Source organism: Corylus avellana, chromosome 2 (genome assembly GCF_965113065.1).
Source record: "Corylus avellana chromosome 2, dhCorAvel1.hap1.2, whole genome shotgun sequence".
In the NCBI taxonomy this organism is placed as follows: Eukaryota; Viridiplantae; Streptophyta; class Magnoliopsida; order Fagales; family Betulaceae; genus Corylus; species Corylus avellana.
The window spans coordinates 4,956,954-4,982,964 of NC_142491.1; the positions used below are offsets into that span (position 1 = coordinate 4,956,954).

The following is a 26,011-nucleotide window of genomic DNA, read 5'->3' on the forward strand; positions in this document are numbered from 1 at the left end:
AACTTTTTTTTTTTAATTGTAATAAACATGGATTCCGAGGATGCTCCTAGGCATCTCAAATGGTCCCATGCCTTCCAAGAAACCTAATCTTAAAAGGCAATAATAATAATAATAATAATAATAATAACAAAAAAAAAATAACAAAAAAGAATAGATACCAAAACATAAGAATGACATTGAAATGCTACTCGTCTTAATGAATCATGGTATATTACTCAAATTTTTGCTTTTCGTATTCAAGATTGTTAGGGGTGAACACCAATTTTAGATGCTTAGCGGAATTAATTTACTCCGTTGTGCAAATTAAATAGTCACAGTAGTATAATAATAATAACAAAGCAATCCACAAGCAAGACAACAAGGTTTTTACGTGGAAAACCCTCTAATGCGAAGGTAAAAACCACGGGACCTAGTCCAGTTAAATTTTTCACTATCAACAATAATGAGTTTACAATTGTCTTTTCTAAAGAAATATCTAGAGGTTATCACCACATCAAGAATACATATATTTATAGAAATGATATCGCTCCAAGAAGTTCTCAATCCAGCACTCAGATACTATAACAAATACGGTGCCATCTTTAATTCAATCTCACATTTAGCATTGTCTTCATCATTTTGCTTTCCATGTTACCGGAGAGAGATTCTGGAGATTGCCGAGCAACTCTTTATCCCATGATGAGAGCATTGAAACACATTCTGTTGAAAAAAAAAAAAAAAAAAAAAAAAAGAAAGGAAAATTTGGTAAGAGTGAAGAAAACATCTGAAAGTGCTCAGCTCATCAGGTTTCAAAATATTCATTTTTAAACCCATTGGGGAAGAATCATGGAGCAGCATAACATCTAACCAAATTTTTGCTGTCTACTGAGGAGAAAGGAGCTTGTCTAAGGTTTTTGGTGCATAACTAACTTTTTGTAATTCCACAATCAAAGAAGAACAACATTTTTAAGAAGAGTTTTCAGATACAACTGTCATTCTTTAGAAAAATAGTTTCAGAGGGTTTCGATTTCACACCTGAACTCTTCAAGAGACTCAGTACTAGTGAGTAAGAAGCCAACACTCTTTCCTCGAGATCATTATTTCAGCCCAGGAGGAGTTCCAAGAATAAAGGGCCTTGCAATAGGTTGAGTGGGAAATTCTGGATATAAGAGAAAGAGGAAAAAGAAGTCATAAAACTCATACCTAACATGGATTATTTATAGTTTGTGACAGGCAAAATCTTAAAACTAAGATATGTGCAAAATTATGGTTAGAATTTTATAATCGAACAGCATCAACATGTTATATGCTAGAAATTTCTCAAATGGCAAGCTAGAAAAGCTTTAGAAATGATATACAGATGCTAGGTAAATGCAGTTTGATTCAGAAGATTTATAAGTGAACTAATTCTAGCTCTAAGGGTGTGAAGCTAATTGATTCATGTAAAACTTGGGCAGTAGACAAATACAGTCGAAAAAGAAACATATTTTAGAGTTAATGCGAAGCTCTATATGCCAAACACCAAGTAAAAATTAATAGTACTAGATGAATCCTATAACACAGTACCAAACACCAACGCAAGAACACTAGTCTTTTCTATCAAATCCTAATGAAACTCCAAAAATTTTGCCTTCTGGTTAGAGAATTTACATGTCTAAGATCTCTCTCTTATCACTTTGAAGGACTCTCTCCTTGCTCCGTTGTACGCTTCTCGTAGTAGAGGTAGGCAGCTGTGCCAAAGAGCACCGCCAATGTCACAAGAAGTGGACACATTTTAGTATCTCCCACACAAACTCACTTCTCTGCTTTTTAAGATGAATAGCTTTAGGCCTTGAAGAGATGGAAGTTACCTTGCATGAATAAGCCAAAGGCTTGACTTCAGGGGAGATCTTGTACATGAATAAGCTGGTGATGCCCCAATTCCTGATGCCCAGAGCGCCCCTATATTAGCTACTAGTAAAAAACATGAACATATTGATTGAGAAAGAGGATTACTACTGACCAATGCTGGTCAGCTTGTGCTCTGAGACCCAAAACTGAATTGTTTCCATCTTTTTCCTCTTTTTCTTCTTTTGCCAGTGAGTAGAAGAATGAGTGGGGTGGATGTGGGTAAAAGTCTACATGATGAAGCAAGATTGTCACAAAGCGAATCCATTCCTCTGTGCAAACTGTTCATTGATGATCATTAAAAAGAAAAGGAATAAATAGATTGAAAGAGGTCTTTAAAAACCCACTTCCTCAAGTCAGCAGTACAGTCAACCAAGTTTGGAAAGAAAGCCACAAGGGACATCTTTAGGGGTCTGGTCACGAGCTGACATATATCTACATTTGCACTAACAAAAAGTAAGATCCTCTATAACTCAGAACGAAGTAATTCTAACCTAATAAGTGAAAACGATATGTATAAACAAGCCACAGATAAATGACCTGAACAAACTAAATTCAAATTCAAAGATCTCCCCATTTCTCTCCAGGTCATTTGCACACAATCTTCAATCTCTTTGCAGCCTGAACAAACCGTAAAATGACCTGCAACTCGTCCATTTGCTTCACCACCAGAAAAATGGAGTTTTTATTTCAGAGTAATGATATCTAGTATTAAAAAGCTGCTTGAACTAACAATGAAAGTACAAGAAAAAGGGAGAAGCAACCAGTTTTGAAAGTACCTGCGACATGAAATGCCTCTGAACAACATCAACTAGTCTCTCTTTTGATGGGTTTGGGATAGCATCCACATAGCAATCCAATATGTTAGAACACAAAAAAATTGACTCAATTAACTTTCACCTATTAGAAAAACTCACAGGGTTTAAGTGTCGCCAATATCTCCACGAAACAGCCATCTCCAATGTGCTTAAGTCAACCTTCTGCCGAAAATATGTTTTAGTAGAGAACTAACAGTAAATAAGTTTGACAATAAACTCTAAAAACGTTTTTCACATACCAAAAACATTGTACAACTCAAAATGGAAGAATCAGGATTGAGCATGTGCAATGTTCATTGATTTGATTTCTAAATTCAAAATGTCAGCAAACATCAGTTGCCCTTAAGCCAGTCCGACACAAATGAAGAGGAAGCACCAATTGAGAAGAAGTGAGTAGGCTCAGTTGACCATATGCAACCGAATCCATGAGCACACAAGTGGAGTTTGTATTTCATTCTAGATTACCTGCTGACTGCTGCAAAGGCAAACACCACTCAAACATTGGGCCAAGCATTCTATCCTCAACAAATAGAGAAATTAGCTGGTTGAAAAGAGAAAGTACCTGACTAAACAAATTGTCTTCAGTAAAGAGACACTGCCCAATAAATACACCTTTGAACCACCAATTGGAACAGCTGCAACAGAGAAGTTTGGCACCAAAGCAAAAAGACATCCCAACAGAACGTTTTCACCATAGCAAAAAGACATCCCAATTGAACTACTCTTATCCCAGTTTGTACCAGCACAATTAACAAGGCCCATTGGAAGATGTCATATTAATTAATGACGAGAATGGAACCCATTGAGAAGAAGATACGAAAACAATGCCCAGGAGCGGTTGACCATCTGCAGCAAAGCCATGAGCACACAAGTAAAGATTGTATTTCACTCCTGATTACCTGCTCAAAACCCAATTGATATGAGATCTTTTGGGCTTTTAATTCTTTTCCGATTTTGATTAGTTTAATTAGAAATTCGTGTTCAACTCAAAACATAATTATTAAAAGAAGATAAAGGAAGAATAAACAAGAGGAAAGTACCCTTACCCTCAACCCAGTTTTTTGGCACCAAGGGAGAATATAAGTAACTCATGCTAGTGAACTCAAGATAGCAGAACCTGTTACTCTTAATTTACCTAGTTTGATCCGGCACAATGAACAAAGCCTACTGGAAGAGAATGACAGCGCGCAGTTGAGAAGAAGATGCAGAAAAATGTGTAGAGTTTGTATTTCATTCGGATGACTTGCTGCCCAATTAAAAGACAAAACACCACTTAGAACGAACACAACTGATTTGAACTCTTTTGGGCTTTTAATTCTTTTCTGATTTTGGATGGGTTAAAATACCTAAGAAAAATTAGACAAATGAATTCAAATCAACACAGAATTATTATACGAAAACAAAGGAAGAATGAATAAGAGGACAAAGCATTATATTTCATCAAAGGTAATAAATAGCTATGAAAAATTAAAATATAAATGGTAAAGTAAATTGATAAAATATTATTAGGTGGCTGAAAAAGGAAAGTACCTGACTATATATAAAAGTGGCTAATATGAAAGAAAGTGGAGACTCTTGCTCATCTAATAATCTATATTTTTGTTGGGGACGTGAGCAATCTTGCGCCATTCGGGTCCTTCTCTGCTTTTCAACTCTTTCGTCAACAAAGGACATTTCCATATAATTATAGTAGAAAGGGAGGCAGGCAGCCCGTCTTCTGGCATGCACTCGAGCTTAGGGCATAAGTAAATCATTAATTCTTTAAGAGCAGTGAGGTTTTGAATCCCCTTCTTCTCCAAAGATTTCAAATTTGGAAAGCCATTGATATGAAGACAGGTAAGACTGGTAGGCAGCAACCCGTCATCTGGAAAGGACTCCACATCTTCAGATTTGTAACTGATTGAAAATTCTCTAACACACGAGAGATTTTGCAAACCCCACCCCATCCGATTCGCAAAGAGTTTGTCACAATTTTGGATGGAAATTTTATTCAAATTGGAAGGCAAGCCCCCTTCAGGAAACGACTCAACTTGTGGACAATCCTTTATATACAATTTCTCAAGAGAGGGAAGAAGTATGTGCATCTTGTCGGGTAGCGACCGAAGACTCCTACAAACCCGGATTGAGAAATGTTTAAGGTTGGGGGCACGCAATCCTCCTTGTGGAAAATATGCAAAATTAGGGCAACCATCGATTCGCATACTCGAGAGGAGTAAATCATGTTCATGTTGTTCTCCAACTGTAAGAGATTCTAGATCCCCACAATCCTCGATTGACAGCTCACGAATCTTTGAGAATAATGGAAAGGACTTGAGAGAACTACAATGCTCCAATGTCAAACATTCAAGGGATGAATAGTTCACGTGCTTTGGGAGCTCTAACATCGAACAGTTTTTGATTCTAAGCTCATGTATTCCAATCGACGATTCATTTAATATAACCGTATTGCAATTTGAAAGCTTCACTTTTTGTCGAGAAGAAGTCCCAGGGAGTGAAGCCACGAGCTGGGGACAATCATAAATGGAAAGTTCGACTAAAGAAGGAAGATGGACAGGCAACTCCCCTGTTAGCTTAGGGCATCCAGAAATCCAAAGCTCTCTAAGATTAGGAAATGCTCCACCTTCGTTTTCAGCCTCAAAAGGAAACCATTCCTTCCACTCCAACATCTTCTCGAACCGTAGATATTCCAAGGCTCCAAATGGTTTCATAGAAGAAGACCCACTGCCGTAAAACTGACGGCCTATTGTAACAATTCCATTCAACCCAACAATCGAGAGGTGCAGCAGAGAGGGTAGTTGCCCAAGTGGTGGCAAGCTAGAGCAAAATTTACAGTCTTCTAGACGAAGAGATGTTATATTAGAGAATGAAGCATCCCCAACCCAGTTTGGAAAACTTGTACCACCATAGCCGTAGATGCTAAGGCTTCTCAATATTGAATGGGGCTCGAGACAATGAAGTACAATTTTATGATTTTCTGAAGCACTAGTATCAACTCTCCACTTCAATTCCAACTTCTTAAGGTACTTATCCCTCAAGATTACGTCCTTAGCATCGACTGGAAATTCAACATTTTGGAGGTCTAAAATATTAAGCGATCCCCGTAGATTTGTAAGTTTTCCTAACTCTTCAATGCCAGATCCACTATGTTTGCTGACAATAAATGTAGTTAATGTCTTAAGACATTTTAGTTTACCAAGATTTATCGGCATCTCCATTATCTCAGTTTCAGTAATATCAAGATGACTCAAATTAATGAGTTTATGCACATCTCTTGGCAAGGCAGCAAGAGCCTTACATTGTGATAAATCCAATATTTGCAAATTAATGAGTTCATGCAAATCTCTTGGCAAGGCAACAAGAGACCTACAATGTGATAAATCCAATATTTGCAAATTAATGAGTCCATGCAAATCTCTTGGCAAGGCAACAAGAGACTTACAATGTGATAAATTCAATATTTGCAAATTGCACAACTTACATATGGAATCAGGCAACCTTTTAATCTGAGTGTTAGTAAGGTTGAAATAACGTAACTGTTTGAATTTACCAATTGCATCTAGCAACTCACTTAAGCCATACTTGTGAGATAGAATGAGTACTCGTAGGCCTAGGCATCTTATATTTTGTGAAAAAAAATAGGTTCCACCACTCCAGCATCTTATTATTGGTGGAACAAAAGATGTTCTATCACTCCAAGAATTTATTTTTATGATAGTGCGCAACCCCTTAGCTTTGTGGAAGTTCTCAAAGTTATTAATATCAAATGTTCTGGAAGAATATGAGAAATGGCGAGTCGTGCTTAGAAATTTACAAGAATTGTCATCATCTTCGCATAAAGTGAATTCTTTAGATATAAACTTTGTCAAATCACTGATAAGATCATGCATTACATATTCATCGTGCTTGGATTGTTGGAATAATGATCTTGATACAAGAGCAAGGAAGTAATCATCACCAACTTCTTTTATTGTTTTGTTTTGGAGTTGCGGCAAGAAACCTTCTGCCATCCATAAAAAGACTAATTTATCTTTTTTGAAAGTATGATCCTTTGGGAATATGGAGCAATATGCAAAGCATCTCTTTAGAGGTGGCGAAAGATATTTATAACTTAATCTAAGAGCAGGGAGGATGTCTGTCGCATTAATTGGTGAATCCCATAATTCACTTCTTAGTACCTTATCCCATTCATCAACATCTAATTCAGACCCCAAGAGAGCCCCAATCGCCTTAATTGCTAAAGGTAGGCCTTTGCACTTTTCTACGATTTGTCTTCCTTTTGCTTCTAGTGCTAGAAATTCATTAGAGTTACTATCACGGAATGCATATTTTGTAAATAGTGACCAACAATCTTCTTGTGATAACTTCTTTATATGATGAGTTGCACCGGCGTGCATAACTCTTGCAACCTCGAAATCGCGTGTTGTTACGATAACCTTACTTTCTTGTGCCCCAGGTTTTAAAGCATTACTTAAGGTCTCCCATTTGGGATATGTCTTATCCCAAACATCGTCTAAAACAAGTAGAAATTTCTTTCCTAACAACATCTCCCCGAGTTTAATTTGAAGCTGATCCGGAGTATTAACATTACAAGGTGTCTGAGTTACTACCTCCAAAATTGACTTTATTACCATGAACACATCAAATGGATCTGATACACAAACCCATATTTTTAGGTCAAAGTGCGCATTCACCCTATTATCCGAATATGCTAATTGAGCAAGGGTGGTCTTGCCAATTCCTCCCATGCCGACTATGGCAACCACACCTACTTCATTGTCACTCGCATCATTTGAGAGAAGCGAGTTAACTATCGCCTCCTTATCATTACTCCTTCCACAAATACTAGATTCTTCAAATAAAGAAGTCGTGGGCAGTCTTTCTGATGGATTCCCACCAACTCCAACACCTTCTCTTAGGCCTAAATTCTCCTTTTGTTTTTACTAGAAAATCCAGTTTGTCAAGTAGCTTTTCTATCCTTTTTTCTACCTTCTTGACAAAACGAGAAGTAGAGATGGGGTTACGTACCTTACATCCAAACGTTCCAAGTTCAACATCCGACTTGCGTTGCAGGGCTTTTGTAGCAATCTCATCCAAGACGTCCTCTGCATCATAGACAACATCTTTCAGCGTATCAAGCCACACTTTCACAGCAGAATTTGTAAATTGCTTGTCCTCCGCATCTTCAGCCACTGCATCTACGGACAACAATTTTATCTTCAGCTTCATTAAGAGTTCAGCATTCACTTCTCGTCCCCGAAAGAAGTCAACGAATTCAGGAGACGCCATTTTTTCAAAAAACACTTGGAGGAAGGGAGAGAGAAATATGCCTGCAATCTCAGCCATGTTTTGTGCTTTTGCAAATCAAAGGAAACGAAGGATGGTGATCGTAAACAGCAGAGCAAAATGAGACTGGAATGCAAGCTATCTTACGCTTTCTACACCGATCGAAGAAGGTATATAGGAAACATGCTCATGAAAGAAAACAAAAAAAGTAATGGACCCACACGGCCCTACCCACGTGTTTCTTCTTTGCAATGTTGGAGGAAATCAAAGGAAATGAAGGTGGGTGATTGACGTCAATTTAGTCGGCCAAGTTTTGTATTTATACATGTCTAAACCCAAAAATAGATGCAAACATATTAATTTAATTGAATATGTTTTTCAAAGTTAGTTTGGTTTATTTCAATTGATTAAGATGAATTCAAGAAAGATTGAGCAGCTAGCTAGTAATAGGAGAATATTGGTTGCTATATATTATCATGAGCCGGGTTTTAATATATTCTGAATTTATTGATCATATAAAATAATACATATCAATTATCATCTTCTCGAGAATCACATGCATTGCAATCTAGAAGCCAAATGTGAATGAATGAGTGAAAGAAAGAAATATCATGAACATTCCCTTTGAAAAAAGAGAGATGGCAATGTATAAAAAGAAGATCAATAATAGCGGAATGTCCATGCGGGCCACCCAACCTCCTTCTGGGCTGGCTGTCCACAGCATGACTGGTCTAATCTCTCTGGCTATCAATCAATTAGTGAGTTTTGGATTTCACTGGTCGAATGAATGCGGCCAAGTGTGGTGGACTCCACACCATTTGATTGAATCAAATTCATGGAAGAAAAAGTTTTGCAAGAACATTGTTAATTAAGTGATAGTTTAAAGGGATATGTTGGTTTTCCCCTTTAAAGTGCGTCCAAACACATTTTTTACTTTGTGATGCAGGTGAATAATAATAATAAAGTTGATTTATTATTTATACCTTAGTTTTCCTTTTACAATAAGGATTGTGTTTTTTCTTTCCTATTAAGATTTGTTTTCATTTTCCTTTTCAATTTAGGAGGTGCCTAGTCTATATAAAGACATTTAGTTTTTGTTATTTTTCAATTCAGTTTGAACTACCAATTAAATTTAAGTCTTTCAAAGTTATTTTTATGTTTGTTTATTTTGGTCAATTAGGATATTTCTCTTCCCTATTTATTAATTTTTCTCTTCCTGAACTTAGTTTCTGCTACTATTATACTCTGTGAGAATAATCTTAATTCTACCCGGTGTCACTTTGTCTGCACTCCACATGTGTGGGAGGTATACGCTCTCTTAGAATCACCTCTCTGGGCCGTGTATGTGGACCAACTCATTAGCGTCATACTAGAAAACATGAAGAAGCCAAATGTGAAAGAAGGAAATTTCATGGGCATTGCCTTTGGAAAAACAGATGACAATCTAGAAGGTTTTGATAGTTCTAATAAGATATTAGATACCACTTCTCCTCTCCATTTCTAATGAAATGGATAGTACTCATTTAATGATATATATTATTTTATTTTATTTTTAAAAAACGTGTCAACATTAACTTTATACATACGGCTAGATGGATTGGTTTTAAATCTTCAGCATAATAACAAAAAAAAATTATATATATAGGGTTCGTTTGGAATTGCGGTTTCAATAAGTGCAATTTTAAAAATAGTTTTTTTTTTTAAAAAAAAAAAAAATCGTAAAGGTGTTTGGTAAAACATGTCAAAAAGTATTTTTTTTATCAAATATTTGTTATGCAAAATCATAATTTTGGTTTAAATTCGCACTTTTTCAAATAAGCATCCCTAGCCTGCTTATAGAAATCGCAGTTTTTATTATTATTTTAATTTTTTTTTAAAAAAAAAAATTTTAGATTAAGTGCTTTTTCTTGGAAGAGAATATCAAAGAGAAAAAAGAAAAGATAATTTCCACGTGTCCTCGTCCCATTAAAAAAATGGAAAACATTCTCTTGCGTTGGTCAGCTGCCACCAATCTCAAGCCTAAAGTTCTATTTTGGCTTTCTGTTTGTACATGTCTATATGCTAAACAAGAAAAAAATTGTATAATCTTTAGAATTTAAAAAGATGATCGTGAGTTCTCTTCCAAAATATTTTTGTACAGACCTATATACAACCAGGGGCAGAACTAGAATTTCAAATTTTGGTGTTCATATGTGACAACAAAAACAATTTAAAAGAGTTCACTAAAAAGACTTTGAACAGCCAAAATTGAAAGGTAAACCATCTATGAGTTTTTTCAAATTAAAAGGAAAAAAAGAATAACACCATCTCTCAATGCTACAAAGTATTAAATGAAATATACAATCAGCAATAGTTCATCAATGTCCTGAGAACTATCTCCATCTCTAACAGCTTTCCAAAAATAGTATTTAATTGAAAAGCCAGTCAAGTATTGTTGAGAACCAAATTCCTGCAGCTGATATCTAGAGAAGCCAATATTGTCTACACTGAAGAAATGATCGTTGTCACAAGAAGATAACCATTCAAGTAAAGGGTTTCTATTCCAGGAATTAATAGACTAGAAGGAATCTGCCTTCCTTCTTTACTTTAATTTCATATGCTGCCTTGTCGTTGATCATACACAGCCAGAAGTTGCACTATCCCACTTACTCATTGGAAAATGAAGAAAGGATCATTGTCTCATTGAAAACTCTTATGATAATAGGTTGTTGGTGGGCTGGGAAAAGAAAGCACAAACAGTGAAAAACTCTAAACAGATAAATATCACAATTTTATGCGGAATTGACGGTTATTTATCAAACAAACAATCACCAAAATATAAACAATCACACACAAAAATTTTGATGACGAAGAGAAAACCTTTTAGAAAACGTTCTAAAAGTAAAACCTCTCCTGGGCAGCCAAACCCAAGAAATTACTATCAAAAGATTATCCAGAGATTACAAACACTAGGAACACTTATAATCTTTTGCAAGACCTTGACTCTGTAAGATCGACAAGCCTTCAACTTGTCTCCTCGCTTACAATCTTCTTCAACGTGATTCTCCTTTATCGGACCCTTCCGATAGACTTCAATTAAGTACACAATCAAAACTAACAAAAATCCTCTAAGAGGAATCAATTTGGCTCACAACAAAATAATCACTCAAGCACAGCCTCACACGAACTCTTTGGGGGTGAAAATTCGTGTTTCTCTCTTCTATAATGATGTATATATATCAGTACATCAAACCCTAGACTTGGGCCCATTAAAAACACGTTTTTGGGCATAATAGGTACAGGGTGTCCAGACAGGTTAATGGGCTATCCGGATACGGCCTTGTGGAGCAAAAATAAGGTTTCTGGAATTGCGGTCCAGACACGGGGAAGGCCTGTCCGGACCCGTCCTGTCCAGTCTTGATCAACAACACCGATTGATGGGTGTTTGTGGTCCAATTGAGCTGAAATTTTGCAGGGACGTTCATAACACATGAATCTACATTATGAACGGTAAAGATTGGATTCTGAGCATTCTATATCAGTGTTTGAGCCTGTGAATAGTAGCATCTGCATTTTGGAACTGAATTAAGCCAACACAATAACTAATAAACTCCCTCTTTGGCAATTCAGTGACAAGACCAAAATGCCGAGCCAATCCCATCATCTCCCCATATTTACTCCTCATTTTTGTCACAAAATGACAAAAGGTCTTCATATTTCCTGAAACACTTCATAAAATATATCAAGACATATGTGGAATAGGAATACAGAAATAAAACTCATGATCACAAAAAAATGACGTAGAATGCAAGATCATGAACACACATCACCAAAACCTCTCTCTCAACATATGACTCAATAATCAACAAGATGCTAAAAAATGCAAAACATGTTTCTCTCCCTCAAAAGTCAAATGAACACAAATGATAACACATCAATGACTCATGTATTGCACAATGAATATCTCAAATATGCTCCAAATATGCAAAATATACATGCATAAGACTAGAAATGGCAAGAAACTCATATTGCTTAACTCAAGCAAAGAAAAATGTTCCATTCAACCCATGCTTGTGTGGTGTGTGTGTAAGCCATCCAAAGAGAAAAATTTTCAACTTACAAAATGAGGAGAAAGTTTCACCACCATGAGGTTTTAACAAGTATATTAAATCAAAAGTCAAACCTTATCATACTAGGGCCTAACCACTCTCATCCTATACATTTCTCTTTGTAAAACATTTTGCACAAGTTTGACACAGAGATAAATTCCTTTTGGAATATGATCTTTTGATTTTATTTGTTTCACTATTTTGTTTATTTTTCTCTTTGAGAAAGTGTCCTTAAACTTTTGGTGCTTATCACAAAAGAGAAAGAAGGAATTTTTAAGCCCTAGATTCAACTAGCATATGGTCAATTTGAAAAATATGATTAGTCAAAAATCTCACATGGTTACCTAACCGACCTCACAAATAAAGTGAAATAAAACCTCAATTTAAGCTTAATTGTGCACAAGAGATAAAGCATAGGTAAAATGTATCACATAAGCTCAAGCTTTAGGTAACCACAAAAACAAGTCCATTGACATAAATTTTTATCTCATGCATATTAAGAACATTCCAAGACACAATGAATTAAATTCATAAAAAGCAACATGAGAAATTAATGAACTATCTAGGTGCATAAGACAAAAAAAAAAAAAAAAAAAAAAAAAAACTAAAGTAAAATATTTTTGTCTTTTTGTTATTTTTCACAAAAGAAATGCACACAAACAAAATACAATGAAAAACAAAATAAAACAAAAATGCAATGAAAAACGAAAAACAACATGCTCTATGATATACAAAGATATGCAAGAAAATCAATCCTAGGCATGTGGGTGACTCACCTAACATAAGGTGAGATCATCACCACTCACCCTCAAAGGGTGAATGATATCATCCTTCCTAACCCAAACTTGAGAAATCTTAGGTCTAGACTTATGACTTTGCTCAAACTTATCTAGCCTAGATAGCACTTCTCTCATCATTATGACCAGACCCTTACTTTCTTTCCTAGAATATGAATTTTCATTTATATGCACATGAGGTTTCAAATTAAAACAGTGAGGTCGAATGTGATCCACTTTGCCACAATGATGACATGTAGGGACAAACCTTTGAGAAGATAATTTCTTAGGAGGATGCACGACTCTAGGTGTAGGGTAAGATGCATGAGACTCAATGTAGATTTTCTTACCTTTCTTACCTTTAGGAGTCGGAGCAACTACTTGCTTTTCTTCACTTGAAGATTCTTCTACTTTCACTGGTTTAACAAAAACAGTCTTTGAAGTAGAAGCACGGTTAGAAGACAAAGAAGCAGTTTTATCAAATCCTAAGCAAGATCTGTCGCTAGAATGCTTTTGAATATGCAACATTTTATCAAGCTTTTCACTAGAGAATTTACTCAAGTGATTTCTAGATGCAATCAGATCATTTTGAAGGGATTTATTTTTAGCAATTAACACATGATTTTCAGATTTGAAAGTATTACAAACAGCATGTGAATTACTCAAAGATTTCAACAAATTATCACTTTCAAGCTCAAGATTCTTAAAATCCTTAACAATTTTCAAGTTAGTATTTCTAAGCATAGAAAACTTTTCCATTAAATTGTTAAAGGAGTTTTGAAGATCATTAACCCTATTTGATTCATTATCAGAGGCAGATTGAACATCTGATTGATTAGAATCATCAGAATCATAGGATGCAACAAAAGCCATATAATTAGGAGTTTCTTCCTCATCGGTGTCACTCAAGGTAATATTGAAGGCTTTTTGGTCTTTTAGCTTATTACTCTTGAGATTAGCACAATCATTGTGAACATGACAATAGCCAAAACACTCATAACATTTTGGACCACGTGGGTCTCTTTTATTTCTTTCCTGAGTATTTCCTTTTTGTTTTCCAAATCTCTTGAAAATTCTATGTTCATTCTTATAAAACTTTCTAGCTATCAAGGCAAGTTCCTCATCATCTGGTGATTCCTCATCAGATAACTCATCAAAGTTCTTCTTAAGAGTTCTAAGGGCAATATCCTTATTTTTCCTAGGTTGAGGCAAAGAAAACTCATAAGTCTGAAGAGCACCAACTAACTCTTCTATCCTCATGTTTTCCAGATTAGTGCATGACTCAATGGCTGTTACCTTCATTTTGAATCTTTCAGGGAGTGATCTCATGACCTTTCTAATAATCTTAGTGTCAGAAACTTTATTTCCTAGATTTATCATGGAATTTCTAGTTTCACTAAGTTTACCAAAGAAATCATTAAATGTCTCATCCTTTAACATTTTAATTTCCTCAAACTTAGAAACTAACATTTGAAGTTTTGAAGCTTTAACAAGATTTGTTCCTTCATAAGTAGTTTCTAGGATCTCCCATGCATCTTTGGCACTATCACAATTTAAAATTCTAGAGAACTCAGTTTGTGAAATTGCCAAGTATAAAGCACTCATAGCTTTGCCATTCGCCATACAAGTTTGTTTTTCATCATTAGACCATTCAGCTGTCGGCTTATCTAGAGCTTTAAATCCAGATTCAATGACATGCCAAACGTCTATAGATTTTAAGAAAAATCTCATACGGGACTTCCAATAGCCATAATTTGATCCATCAAAATTAGGCACAGTATTAAGGGTTTGAGACATCTTAAACAAGAAACAAAGATCACACTTAAGAATTTAATCTTTCACGGAGTGAACCCGCTCTGATACCAATTGAAAAACTCTAAACAGATAAATATCACAATTTTATGTGGAATTAACGGATATTTATCACAAATAATCATTAAAATATAAATAATCACACACAAAAATTTTAGTGACGAAGAGAAAACCTTTTAGAAAACGTTTTAAAAGTAAACCCTCTCCGGGGCAGCCAAACCCAGGAAATCACTATCAAAAGATTATCCAGAGATTACAGACACTAGCAACACTTACAATCATTTGCAAGACCTTGACTCTGTAAGATCGACAAGCCTCCAACTTGTCTCATTGCTCACAATCTTTTTCAACGTGATTCTCCTTTTTCGGACCCTTCCGATAGGCTTCACTTAAGCACACAATCAAAACTAACAAAAATCCTCTAAGAGGAATCAATTTGGCTCACAACAAAATAATCACTCAAGCATAGCCTTACACGAACTCTCTGGGGGTGAAAATTCGTGCCTCATCTATAATGATGTATATATATATCAGTACATCAAACCCTAGACCTGGGCCCACTAAAAACACGTTTTTGGGCATAATAGGTACGGGGTGTCCGGACAGGTTAATGGGCTGTCCGGACACTGCCTTGCGGAGCAAAAATAAGGTTTCTGGAATTGTGGTCTGAACACGGGGAAGGCCTGTCCGGATCCGGCCTGTCCAGTCTTGATCAATAGCTCTAATCGATGGGCGTTTGTGGTCCGATTGAGCTGAAATTTTGCAGGAACGTTCATAACACATGAATCTACATTATGAACGGTGAAGATTGGATTCTGAGCATTCTATATCAGTGTTTGAGCCCGTGAATAGTAGCCTCTACATTTTGGAATTGAATTAAGCCAACACAATAACTAACAAACAGGAACAGCGTCAACATAGAGTGAAAACCAGCTCTGCATTTTTCAGTGCAAGAGAAGTTAGATGTTGGCATAAAGGGCCTCACAACAGCTTAAATGGTAACATGAATAGTGAGGAATTTTGGCTATATCATTTGGAAAAGAGATGCAGGAAGCACCTGATAATATGATCAAGGGGCATCAACCAAGCCAAAATTGGATTGATAAGCACCATTTAGTACTGCTACACCTTGTGTTTGAGAGTTTTCGAAACACAGCCCTGGCTTCTTTTTCTGCATTAACCATAAAACATATTCGTCAACAGAAACCACATATTGAAGTATCATTTGGAGTATGATACTTGGGTATGAAGAAGAGAAAGTGTTTCTTTCCAGAATTTCAAGGGCCTAGTATTTGCAATGCTCAAGATCACTTTTCGACACCGCAGAAACAACTTGAAAGTGATAATAATTCATATGATGAGAGAGACATGTATTTTGAAAACAATTAATTCACAAGAAAGAATAACATCTTTATCTCTGATTTCTTCACACAAATTCAAATGTTCATTAGAGTAAAATCTGAATATTTGAACCACCAGCTAGAACACCTGCAGCAGATGAGCTTGCCATCAAAGCAACAAGACACCCTGCTAATTACATCATAGGGTTTGCCCCCACAAAAATAACCTAGTCAGAGGAGAGATTCTTACTATGATTCTGTGCTATTGTTATAATAACTAGAAAAGTCTTTTCATCTTTGAAAGATTTGATGGAAATTGAATTGTTCTAATTATCAAGTGAAATAGATTTCCTAGTTTAATAGATAAACCAAATCAGAACTCTTCAATGATGTTTGCTGATCTCATATTGTTGACAGCAATAATACTATCCTTGGTTCAATTATTAGACTAGAAATAATACCCTTTGCTTTTACCTTGGTTTATTATTTAGACTAGAAACAACTATGTTTATATCAAAAACTCCAAATATATTTACATGATTTTAAGTGAAACAGCAATATGACAAGGCAGAATGGGGGACTTTTTGCAAATCAAAATGAAAAATATCACATGCCAAAAATATAACAGAGAAGAAACAATAAAGAATTTCATCTAGCAACCTTCCAGGTTCTAACACTACATCAAAGATATTACCAAACACACATACCAAGTTCTGTAAAGTGCAATGCCATCCCTTAAGATCGCAAGTTCAAGTGACAGCTCGTGGGAGCCAAAAACCTTAAGGTACTCCATTGCCGTTGTTAAAAGCCCACGACTTGCTAAAGTTTCAGCATATGTCTCAACAAGCTTACACAAAGATTTACCCAGTTGCCAAGGCAAGAACAGTAGGATCTTTTCCACCAAATCCTAATCAAAACCCTAATCAATCTCTCTCTCTTATCACTTTGAGGGCCTCTCTCCTTGATCCGCTGTATGCTTCTCGTAGTAGTGGTAGGCGGCTACGCCAGAGAGCACTGCCAATGTCAAAGCTTGTGCGTGCATCCTAGCCACAAGAAGTGGACGCATTTTAGTATCTCACACGCAAACTCACTTCTCTGTATTTTTTTGATGAATAGCTCAAGAAGTTCAGGCCTTGAAGAGATGGAAGTTACCTTGCATGAATATGCCAAAGGCTTGGCTTCAGGGGAGATCTTGTACATGATGCCCAGAGCGCCCCTATAACATCCATTTCATGATACTAATTATTAGCTACTAGTAGAAAAACATGAACGTATTAATTGAGAAAGAGGATTACGACTGACTTATGCTGGTCAGCTTGTGCTCTGAGACCCAAGACAGAATTGCTTCCATGTTATTTTTCTTCTTCTTTTACCAAGTTCTCAGCATACCAGTGAGTAGAATGAGTGGGGTGGAAGTGGGTAAAAGTCTACATGATGAAGCAAATAGGACACAGAGCAAAGTCCATTCCTCTAACTGTGCAAACTGTTCATCGATGATGATTAAAAAGAAAAGGTATAAATAGATTGTAGTAAATGCAGAAACTTCATGATCAATACATGCATTAAACCTTTTGTTGTAATTCAGCGAATCATTTCTTTTTATTGAAATTTTGGTGTTCATATGTGACAACAAAAAACAGCTTAAAAGAGGTCACTAAAAAGAAAGCCACAAAGGACTTCTTTAGAAGTCTGGTCTGGAGCTTATATAATCTACATAACTACACTACCAAAAAGTAAGAATCTTTGTAACCGAAAACGAGCCACTGATAAATTGTTACAGATATCACTGCAGAAGGAAGTGGACATTTAGGTACCAGTATCATCAGTTAGCATAGACAACCAAATTCAAAGATCTCCCCATTTCTCTTCAGGTCATTCGCAGTCTTCAATCAATTCGCAGCCTGAACAAACCCCAAAATGACCTGCAACTCGTCCATTTGCTTCACCACCAGAAAAAATGGATTTTTCATTTTTCAGAACAGAACAATGCTATCTACTATTAAAAAGCTGCTTGAACTAACATTGTAAGTACACGAAAAAGGGAGCAGCAACCAGTTTTGCAAGTACCTGCGACATGAAATGCCTCTGAACAACATCAACTTGTTGCTCTTTTGATGGGTTGTGGATAGCATCCACCTAGCAATCCAATATGTTAGTACACAAAATAGTGGCAACAGATCAACAAGTAACTCTCTCCTATTAGAAAAACTCACAAGGTTAAAGTGTCACCAATATCTCTACAAAGCAACCATCTCCAGCATGCTTAAGTCAACCTTTTGCAAAGAAGATGTTTTAGTAAAGAAGTTAACAGTAAATAAGTTTAATAATAAACCCCAAAAACGTTTTTCACCTACCAAAAACATTGTACAACTCAAATGGCAGAATCAAGATTGAGCTTGTCCCACGTTAATCGAATCAATTCCTAAACTCAAAATGTCAACAACCATCAGTTGAGAAGAAGTGAGTAGGCACAGACGCACAGTTGACCATCTGCAACCGAATCCATGAGCGCACCAGTGGAGTTTGTATTTCATTATCGAATACCTGCTTCAGAGGCAAACACCACTCAGAATCCTACCGATTTGGAATCTTTTGGGCTTTTAATTTGTTTGTTTGTTTGTGTTTTTTTTTTATTTTTTTATGGACTAAATTAGACAATTGGCATCAAATTAAAACAAAATTATTAAACGAAAAATAATGGAAGAATAAACAATTGGGCAAAGTATTCTATCCTCAACAAAGAGAGAAATTAGCTGGTTGAAGAGAGAAAGTACCTGCCAGTAAATATTGTCTTCAGTATGTTTACACCAATCAATTCCAAATCAATAACTATCCTCAACAAAGGAGACTTTTAACAATCTATTCCAAATCAACCCATTTGCGCTGAACAAATTGTCTTCAGTGACCAAATTATATGCAAAAATCTGGAGAAGAGGGAAAAATGATCACACAAATTGATCATAAGAGCACAAAGAGACAATGCCCAATAAATACGCCTTTGAAGCATCAATTGAAACAGCTGCGGCAGAGAAGTTTGCCACAAAAGCAAAAAGACATCCCAACAGAATATTTACACCATTTCAGAATATTAACAATCAACTGATTTTAACCCTGTTTGTACAAGCACAATGAACAAACCGCATTGGAGGATGACATATTAATTGATGAAGAGAATGGAACCCATCGAGAAAAAGATACCAAGAAAATGCCTAGGAGCAGTTGACCATCTGTAGCAAGGCCATGAGCACACAAGTACAGCTTGTATTTCACTCCAGATTACCTGCTCAAAAGTCAAAACCCAACTAATATGAGATCTTTTGGGGTTTTAATTCTTTTTTGATTTTTGATTGATTAAATTGGAAATTCGTGTTCAAATCAAAATAGAATTATTAAACGAAAATAAAGGATAGTACCCTTACCCTTAACCCTAACCCAGTTTGATCCTGCACAATCAACAGAGCCTATTGGAAGAGAATGACAGCATTTGCGAAGAAGATGCAAAAAAAAAAAAAAAAAAAGAGTAAAGGAAAGTACCTGACTATAAAATGAATTATACCTCATTCAATCTGTTCGTTGTAATGAATATATTTGTTGCGGACGTCAGCAATCTTGCGCCATTCTTCTCCTTTCCTTCGCCACTCTTCCTCCAACAAAGGACAGAAGGGGATCATTAAAGTAGAAAGGGATTTAGGCAGCCCGCCTTCTGGCATGCACTCGAGCTTAGGGCAGTTGTAGATCCGCAATTCTTCAAGAGCAGTGAGGTGTTGAAGCCCCTTGTTGTCCAAAAATTTCAATTTTTGAAAGGATCCGATGTGAAGATGGGTAAGACTGGTAGGAAGCAACCCCTCATTTGGAAAGGACTCCACAACGTTAGCATTGTCCAAAATCTCGAAACTTCTAAGACACTGAAGTTTTTGCAAACCCCACCCCATTCGGTTCGCAAAGAGTTTATCACAGCCGAAGATGGTAATTTCATTTAGATTGGAAGGCAATCCCCCTTCAGTAAATGACTCAACTTGTGGACAATCGCGTATTTCCAATTTCTCAAGAGAAGGCAGTTGCCCTACCCAGTCCGGAAAACTTTTACCATCATAGCCCCTGATAGTGAGACTTTTCAAGTTTGAATGGGGCTGGAGACTAGCAAGTACAACTATTTGCCTTTCTGAAGTATCCTCGGTATTATCTTCCCGCGAATTCCACTCCAATGCCAACCTCTCAAGGTACTTCTTATCCACCAAGTTTAAGTCGTTAGCATCCGTAAGAGATGTAACATTTTGGAGGTTCTTAATACAAAGTGACCCTCTCAGAAGATTTGTAAGTTTCTTTAACTCTCCAATGCCACATCCACTATCTTTGCCGACGGCAAATCTTCTATATATAATAGGGGAGTTTTTAGTAGAATGGCATAAAATTGCGACATGTGGCGTTTTAAAATGCTACCAAGTGTCATTTTAAGTTAAAAACAATCAAAAGTTGTTATGTTTCACACTTTCACTCAAATACTGTTTCCTCTTCCATTAAATTTGATAAACTAACCGTCTTTACATTTTAAAACATTACATACGACAACGAAAAAAAGAAAATCATCTTCGTCAACAAGGTTCTCTTCTCTTTCTTTTTCTTTTTGTGCTTCTTGAGAAAAGAAAAAAAAATGTTCGTTTAATTTGCACAATTTTTTGTCTCTCCAAACGTTTTTCAGTTTGTTTCTAGATCGTCCTCCTGTTCAAAATATTTCAAAAATCAGATTTAATTACGTTTGTACAATTTTTGTTATCTCCAAATGGTTTTCTCCTCCTCTTCAAAATATGTCAAAAATCAGATTTAATTACGTTAGTACATTTTTTGTTCTCTCCAAGTGTTTTTCAGTTTGTTTTGATTTCAATATTTTGTTTCACTTTCACTCAAACATGGCTTCCCCTTCCATTGAAGGTGATAAATTAACCGTCTTTACAGTTTAAAACATCACAGACTACAACAAATAAACAGAAAATTATTTTCATCAACAAGGTTTTCTTATCTTTCTTTTTCTTTTTGTGCTTCTTGAAAAAAAAAAAGTTCCATTTAATTTGTACAATTTTTTTCTCTCCAAAATTTTTTCAGTTTGTTTCTAGATCGTCTTCCTGTTCAAAATATTTCAAAAATCAAATTTAATTAGGTTTGTACACATTTTGTTCTCTCCAAATGTTTTTCTTCTCCTGCTCAAAATATTTCTAAAATTAGATTTAATTACGTTTGTAAAATTTTTGTTCTCTCCAAATGTTTTTCAGTTTGTTTTGATTTCAATATTTTGTTTCTAGATCGTCCTCCTGTTCAAACTATTTCAAAATTTAGATTTGATTCTGTTTGTACAATTTTTTTACACTTCAAACGTTTTTAAGTTTGTTTTGATTTCAATATTTTTTCAAATTAAAAAAAAAAATGTATAAACACATACTAACAAGAAATCATATTTGCAATTGCAATTCATTTAACTACAAATATTTACACAAACTGTTCAAAAACAATGTCACTAAAACTATAGTAATATTTGTCTTGATTTTTTTCTTTTTCAAATTATCCTAATTTATCATGTTTGTAAATATAGAATACAAGTGATTGCTTTTTATTTCTTTTGGAAATAATTTACAATACGCCTAGAGGTATAGCCATTATTTTTCTTGAATTTTTATTTAATACCTTTATTTTGTTTTGTAGCATTAATTGCTTAATGTTGTTAGTGTACGTTTTTCTCTATAGATTTCCTTGCTATATAAATATTACAATTAATAAAATGAATTGTTATATAATTATATTATTTAGTTGAAATATGATTCAAAACAATGTCACTGAAACTATTGTTATATTTATCTTAACTTTTTTACAATATATATATATATATATATATATATATATATATATATATATCATGTTTGTAATTAAATGCAAGTGATTTCTTCTTCTTTTTTTTTTTTCATTATTCTTCTTAATTTTTATTTAGGTTCTTTACTTTTTTTTTCTAGCATTAATTTCTAACAATACATTTTGTTTGTATTGCACTCTTTAGTTAAAATAATTAACATGGCAGATCTATAATTGATATGCTTTTAAGGTTGTTTTAAAATGCATTCCTATTTTTCATTTTTGGTTAAATTGAAATTAAGATTGATGCCAATTTTTCACTTTTAAGTACAAAAACATAGCTTTATGATATAATAACTTAAATTGTTCTTATCCAATTTGTAGATTATCTCATTATCTATTATGTTTGACACATATATGCTTTTATGTGAATATATAATTTGTAAACACCCGCGCATGTCGCAGGTTATAGAGTTTTCTATTTGTGTTTTTGATAAGAGATATGACGATTTTTTAGTTTACGATATTGTACATTGATAGTTTTTTTCCTATGTTTAATGCACATTGTTTAGGTGCTTAATTGATTGTTATCATTGGCTTTAAAGGTTTTATTGGAGCAAAAAAAAAGTATATAGCGAAGACAACTCTTTTCTATTATATTAGTATTTTTCATTTTCTGTTTGACTTTATATTTTGTGTTCCTGTTCTTATCTTTTCAATTTTTGTCTTTATCTTCTATTCTAATTTATATATTTTGTTTAATTCTAATTGCTTAATTTTCCCTTTTTGTAAATTTTATAATGAATTAAGGGAAATAATGGTGAGAGAGTTTTCTATCGTTGTTTTTGATACGAGGTATGACAATTTTTTAGTTTACGCTGCTGTTCATTATATATATAAATATTGTCTGATCAAGGACATTGCGTAGGAAAAAATAAAGTATAGAATAAAGAATTGATCGACAACATTGGCTTTTAGAGTTTTTATAATAGATTTTGATTTTTACCTTCAAAATTTTTATGAGGTTATATCAAATTAATTTTTGGGTAGCCTAATAGTTAATATAAGAAATATGATGTGTGTGATAATGTGTTATTTTGATAGTCAGGAATATTTACAAGACTCATTTAGGTACTTATAAGATTGTTACAATTAGGCTTTTATGGTGGGTATGAAGAATGCTAAGCTTACAAACACATTTTACAAAAAATACTTTTTCAAACTGATGTGGTACAGAAAAACTAAAAATATATAAAAATAAAAGGTTTTTTTGAATGATTATATAGTCAAAAAAATATTTATAGTTCCTTTCGTTTTATACTACATCTATAAGTACAACTATTTAATTTGTTTCAATTTATAAGGATTACACTTTATAAAATTCTAATTTAATGATAACCATGATTTAATGAACGTTTTTTTTTTTTTTTTTTTTAATTTTTTTTTTTTATTTTGGATAGCCAATTAGTTAATTCAATGAGGAGAAGGAAATTAGTTAGTGTAATTTCTTAAACTTCTCTCTTTGAAAGTATTTTAAATAAAGTTATTTTTGAGAATGCAATTATGCAAGGATAAGGCCTAAGGGTGGAAAAATGACTTGAGCATTTGTGTTGTTGTAAAATGTAAATGGTCTCTCAATGATTTTCTTTTTCTTTTAAAGCTTTATAGAAGGTTTTTTTTTTTTAAAAAAAAAAAACAAAAACTTTATTTTTTTTGCTTATGTCATTTATACATCCACTAATTGTTATTATTATTATTATTATTATTATTATTATTATTTCTGTCCTTTCATTTTTAAAAATGTACAACCCGTGCATTGCACGGGGTACAAGCTCGTTCAGTTAATGTCCGAAGACTTTTTAGTCTATCAAGATGTCTTGGCATCTCCATTAGGTACAAAGTTCCAGTAATATCAAGATGACGTAAATTAATGAGTTTATGCGTATCTCTCGGCAATGCAACAAGATTAGAACAATATGATAAATTTAATGTCTGCAAATTGTACAACTTACATATGGAATCAGGCAACCTTTCAACACTAGTGTAAGAAATGTCCAAATAACGTAGATGTATAAGTTTATCAATTGAATTTGGCAACTCAGTTAAGTCTATCTGGAGAGTTAGACTGAGCAATCGTAAGCAGCTTGTCATTAGTAATGGAAATTGGGTTTCATATATGTTTTCCCTCAATAAATTTAATTGTAGGACAGTACGAAACCTCTTAGCCTCTTGCAAGCTCGCAAAATCCTTATGAAAAGATAAATGGCGAGTGTTGCTTACAATTTCAGGAGGACAATCATCTGCCATGCTTAACGTGAATTGTTTAGATATAAATTTTGCCAAATCGCTAACAAGATCATGCATTATATATTCATTGCGATCGGATTTTTGGAATAATGATCTTGATACAAGAGCAAAGAAGTAATCATCACCAACCTCTTCCATTGTTTTATTTTTTGGTTGCGGCAAGAAACCTTCCGCCATCCATAATAAGATTAATTTGTCTTTTTTGAAAGCATAATCCTTTGGAAATATGGAGCAGTATGCAAAGCATCGTTTTAGATATGGCGAAAGATATTTATAACTTAATCCTAGAGCAGGAAGGATGCCTGTTTCCTCAATTGGTAAATCCCATAATTCACTTCTCAATACCCTATCCCATTCATCAACATCTAATTTAGACCCCAAGAGAGCCCCAATCGCCTTGATTGCTAAAGGAAGGCCTTTGCACTTTTCTACTATTTGTCTACCTATTACTTCTCGCTCGAGACATGCGTCAGGGTTAAGATTGCGGAATGCATATTTTTTAAAAAGTGACCAGCAATCTTCCTCAGACAACTCCTTTATAGAATGAATTACCTCAGTGACCATGACTCTCGCAACCTCATAATCACGTGTTGTTACGATAACCTTACTTCCTTGTGCTGCAAATTTAAGAGCATTACTTAAGACCTCCCATTTGGCATAATTCTTCTCCCAAACATCGTCTAGAACAAGTAGGAATTTCTTTCCAGTCATCTTCTCCTTGAGTTTATTTTGAAGCTGATTTAAATTCTTACTATCATCATTAGCAGACGAACTCATTTCCTCTAGAATTGTTTTTGTTAGCTTTAACACGTCAAAATTATCCGAAACACAAACCCATGCTTTAAGGTCAAAATGCTTTTTCACACTACATTCATTGTATACAAGCTGAGCAAGGGTGGTTTTGCCAATGCCCCCCATGCCGACTAGGGCAATCACACCCATCTCAGCGCCACTTGCACCTTCTGAGAGCAGCAAGTTAATTATTGCATCCTTATCATCATGCCTACCAAAAGTACGAGATTCATCTATGACAGAAGTCGTGGGCAATCTTTCTAATGAATTCCGTTCATTAACTTCTCTTAGACCTATATTCTCCTTTAGTTTTACTAAAATATCCAATCTGTCAAGTAGCTTTTCTATCTCTCCTTCTACCTTGTCAACAAAACTAGTAGAGATGGGATTACGTACCTTACTTACAATGGCTCCAACTCCAGCTGCATCATCGACAACATCTTGCTTCCGTACCAAATCTTTGGTAGCAATCTCGTCCAAGATGTCCTCTGCATCATAAACAGCTTCTTTCAGCTTATCAAGCCACACTTTCACAGCAGGATTTGTAAATTGCTTGCCCTCAGCATCTGCAACCACTGAATTCACGGACAGCAATGTCATCTGCAACCTCATTAAGAGTCCTTCATTGAGTTCTCGTTCCCAAAACAAGCCAACGAACTTGTGAGACGCCATTCTTTCAAAACACACTTGGAGGAAGGGAGAGAGAAATATGCCTGCAATGTCAGCCATGTTTTGTGCTTTTGCAAATCAAAGGAAACGAAGGATGGTGATCGCAAACAGCAGAGCAAAATGAGACTGGAATGAAAGCAATCTTACGCTTTCTACACCGAAGAATGTATATAAGAAACATGCTCACGAAAGAAAACCAAAAAAGTAATGGAACAACACGGCCCTACCCACGTGTTTCTTCTTTGCAATGTTGGAGGATTTCAATTAAAGAAATAGAAGAATATTGGTTGCTATATATATATTATGAGTCGGGTTTTAATATATTCTGAATTTATTGATCATATACAATAATACATATCAATTTTCATCTTCTCGAGGATCACATGCATTACAATCTGAAAGAATTTTCAAGGACATTGCCT

At 34.8% G+C, this 26,011-nt stretch overlaps 4 protein-coding genes across 8 annotated transcripts; all 4 read right to left on the bottom strand.

The window, feature by feature from the left end:
• Window positions 1-361: 361 nt before the first annotated feature.
• Window positions 362-8,240, bottom strand: LOC132177004 (putative disease resistance RPP13-like protein 1). 4 transcript variants are annotated; one of them, XR_015911422.1, is made up of 10 exons: window positions 3,247-3,709; window positions 2,924-3,159; window positions 2,784-2,843; window positions 2,646-2,686; window positions 2,407-2,526; window positions 2,214-2,301; window positions 1,982-2,096; window positions 1,830-1,902; window positions 1,015-1,138; window positions 362-699 (listed from the first exon to the last, which is right to left on the bottom strand). XR_015911422.1 is itself a non-coding variant. In XM_088513236.1 (8 exons), exons 1-2 carry the CDS (start codon window positions 8,025-8,027, stop codon window positions 3,820-3,822), a joined length of 429 nt encoding a protein of 142 aa, XP_088369362.1. In that variant the 5' UTR covers window positions 8,028-8,240; the 3' UTR covers window positions 1,983-2,096; window positions 2,214-2,301; window positions 2,407-2,526; window positions 2,646-2,686; window positions 2,784-2,843; window positions 2,924-3,159; window positions 3,247-3,819. The 4 variants fall into 4 exon arrangements, 2 of the variants coding, with proteins under 2 accessions (XP_088369362.1, XP_088369363.1); XM_088513236.1 differs by lacking the exons at window positions 362-699; window positions 1,015-1,138; window positions 1,830-1,902 and adding an exon at window positions 7,710-8,240 and having other exon boundaries at window positions 1,983-2,096; window positions 3,247-3,930; XM_088513237.1 differs by lacking the exons at window positions 362-699; window positions 1,015-1,138; window positions 1,830-1,902 and adding an exon at window positions 7,710-8,240 and having other exon boundaries at window positions 1,983-2,096; window positions 2,784-2,846; window positions 3,247-3,930.
• LOC132176887 (putative disease resistance protein At3g14460) lies at window positions 3,927-6,796 on the bottom strand. Of its 2 annotated transcripts, none has more exons than XM_059589055.2 (2): window positions 4,215-6,796; window positions 3,927-4,006 (listed from the first exon to the last, which is right to left on the bottom strand). In XM_059589055.2, exon 1 carries the CDS (start codon window positions 6,689-6,691, stop codon window positions 4,268-4,270), a length of 2,424 nt encoding a protein of 807 aa, XP_059445038.2. In that variant the 5' UTR covers window positions 6,692-6,796; the 3' UTR covers window positions 3,927-4,006; window positions 4,215-4,267. The 2 variants fall into 2 exon arrangements, with proteins under 2 accessions (XP_059445038.2, XP_059445030.2); XM_059589047.2 differs by having other exon boundaries at window positions 3,927-4,030; window positions 4,215-5,914.
• Window positions 8,241-16,690: 8,450 nt separating the features above from the next.
• LOC132173597 (uncharacterized) lies at window positions 16,691-20,267 on the bottom strand. Its single transcript, XM_088513238.1, has 10 exons — window positions 19,518-20,267; window positions 19,182-19,263; window positions 18,758-18,907; window positions 18,338-18,527; window positions 18,197-18,256; window positions 18,051-18,119; window positions 17,798-17,923; window positions 17,286-17,466; window positions 17,136-17,199; window positions 16,691-17,026 (listed from the first exon to the last, which is right to left on the bottom strand). The coding sequence occupies exons 8-10, from the start codon at window positions 17,332-17,334 to the stop codon at window positions 16,924-16,926; spliced, it is 216 nt and encodes a 71-aa protein (XP_088369364.1). The 5' UTR covers window positions 17,335-17,466; window positions 17,798-17,923; window positions 18,051-18,119; window positions 18,197-18,256; window positions 18,338-18,527; window positions 18,758-18,907; window positions 19,182-19,263; window positions 19,518-20,267; the 3' UTR covers window positions 16,691-16,923.
• Window positions 19,541-25,649, bottom strand: LOC148587233 (putative disease resistance RPP13-like protein 1). The gene is made up of 2 exons (XM_088513908.1): window positions 23,644-25,649; window positions 19,541-20,354 (listed from the first exon to the last, which is right to left on the bottom strand). Exons 1-2 carry the CDS (start codon window positions 25,647-25,649, stop codon window positions 19,541-19,543), a joined length of 2,820 nt encoding a protein of 939 aa, XP_088370034.1.
• Window positions 25,650-26,011: the final 362 nt, after the last annotated feature.

Coding starts and splice junctions, on each gene's coding strand:
- LOC132177004 (XM_088513236.1), bottom strand. CDS start 8,027: ATGGCTGAGATTGCAGGCATATTTCTCTCTCCCTTCCTCCAAGTGTTT. Junction 3,931..7,709: donor TTGGAACGTTTGGATGTAAG/GTACGTAACCCC, acceptor TTAATTGGGCAG/CAAGTCATCCGAATGAAATA.
- LOC148587233 (XM_088513908.1), bottom strand. CDS start 25,649: ATGGCTGACATTGCAGGCATATTTCTCTCTCCCTTCCTCCAAGTGTGT. Junction 20,355..23,643: donor ACTGAACGAGCTTGTACCCC/GTGCAATGCACG, acceptor TATTATATATAG/AAGATTTGCCGTCGGCAAAG.
- LOC132176887 (XM_059589055.2), bottom strand. CDS start 6,691: ATGGCAGAAGGTTTCTTGCCGCAACTCCAAAACAAAACAATAAAAGAA.
- LOC132173597 (XM_088513238.1), bottom strand. CDS start 17,334: ATGGAAGCAATTCTGTCTTGGGTCTCAGAGCACAAGCTGACCAGCATA. Junction 17,200..17,285: donor GCACAAGCTGACCAGCATAA/GTCAGTCGTAAT, acceptor TGGATGTTATAG/GGGCGCTCTGGGCATCATGT. Junction 17,027..17,135: donor CTTTGGCATATTCATGCAAG/GTAACTTCCATC, acceptor TCTTGTGGCTAG/GATGCACGCACAAGCTTTGA.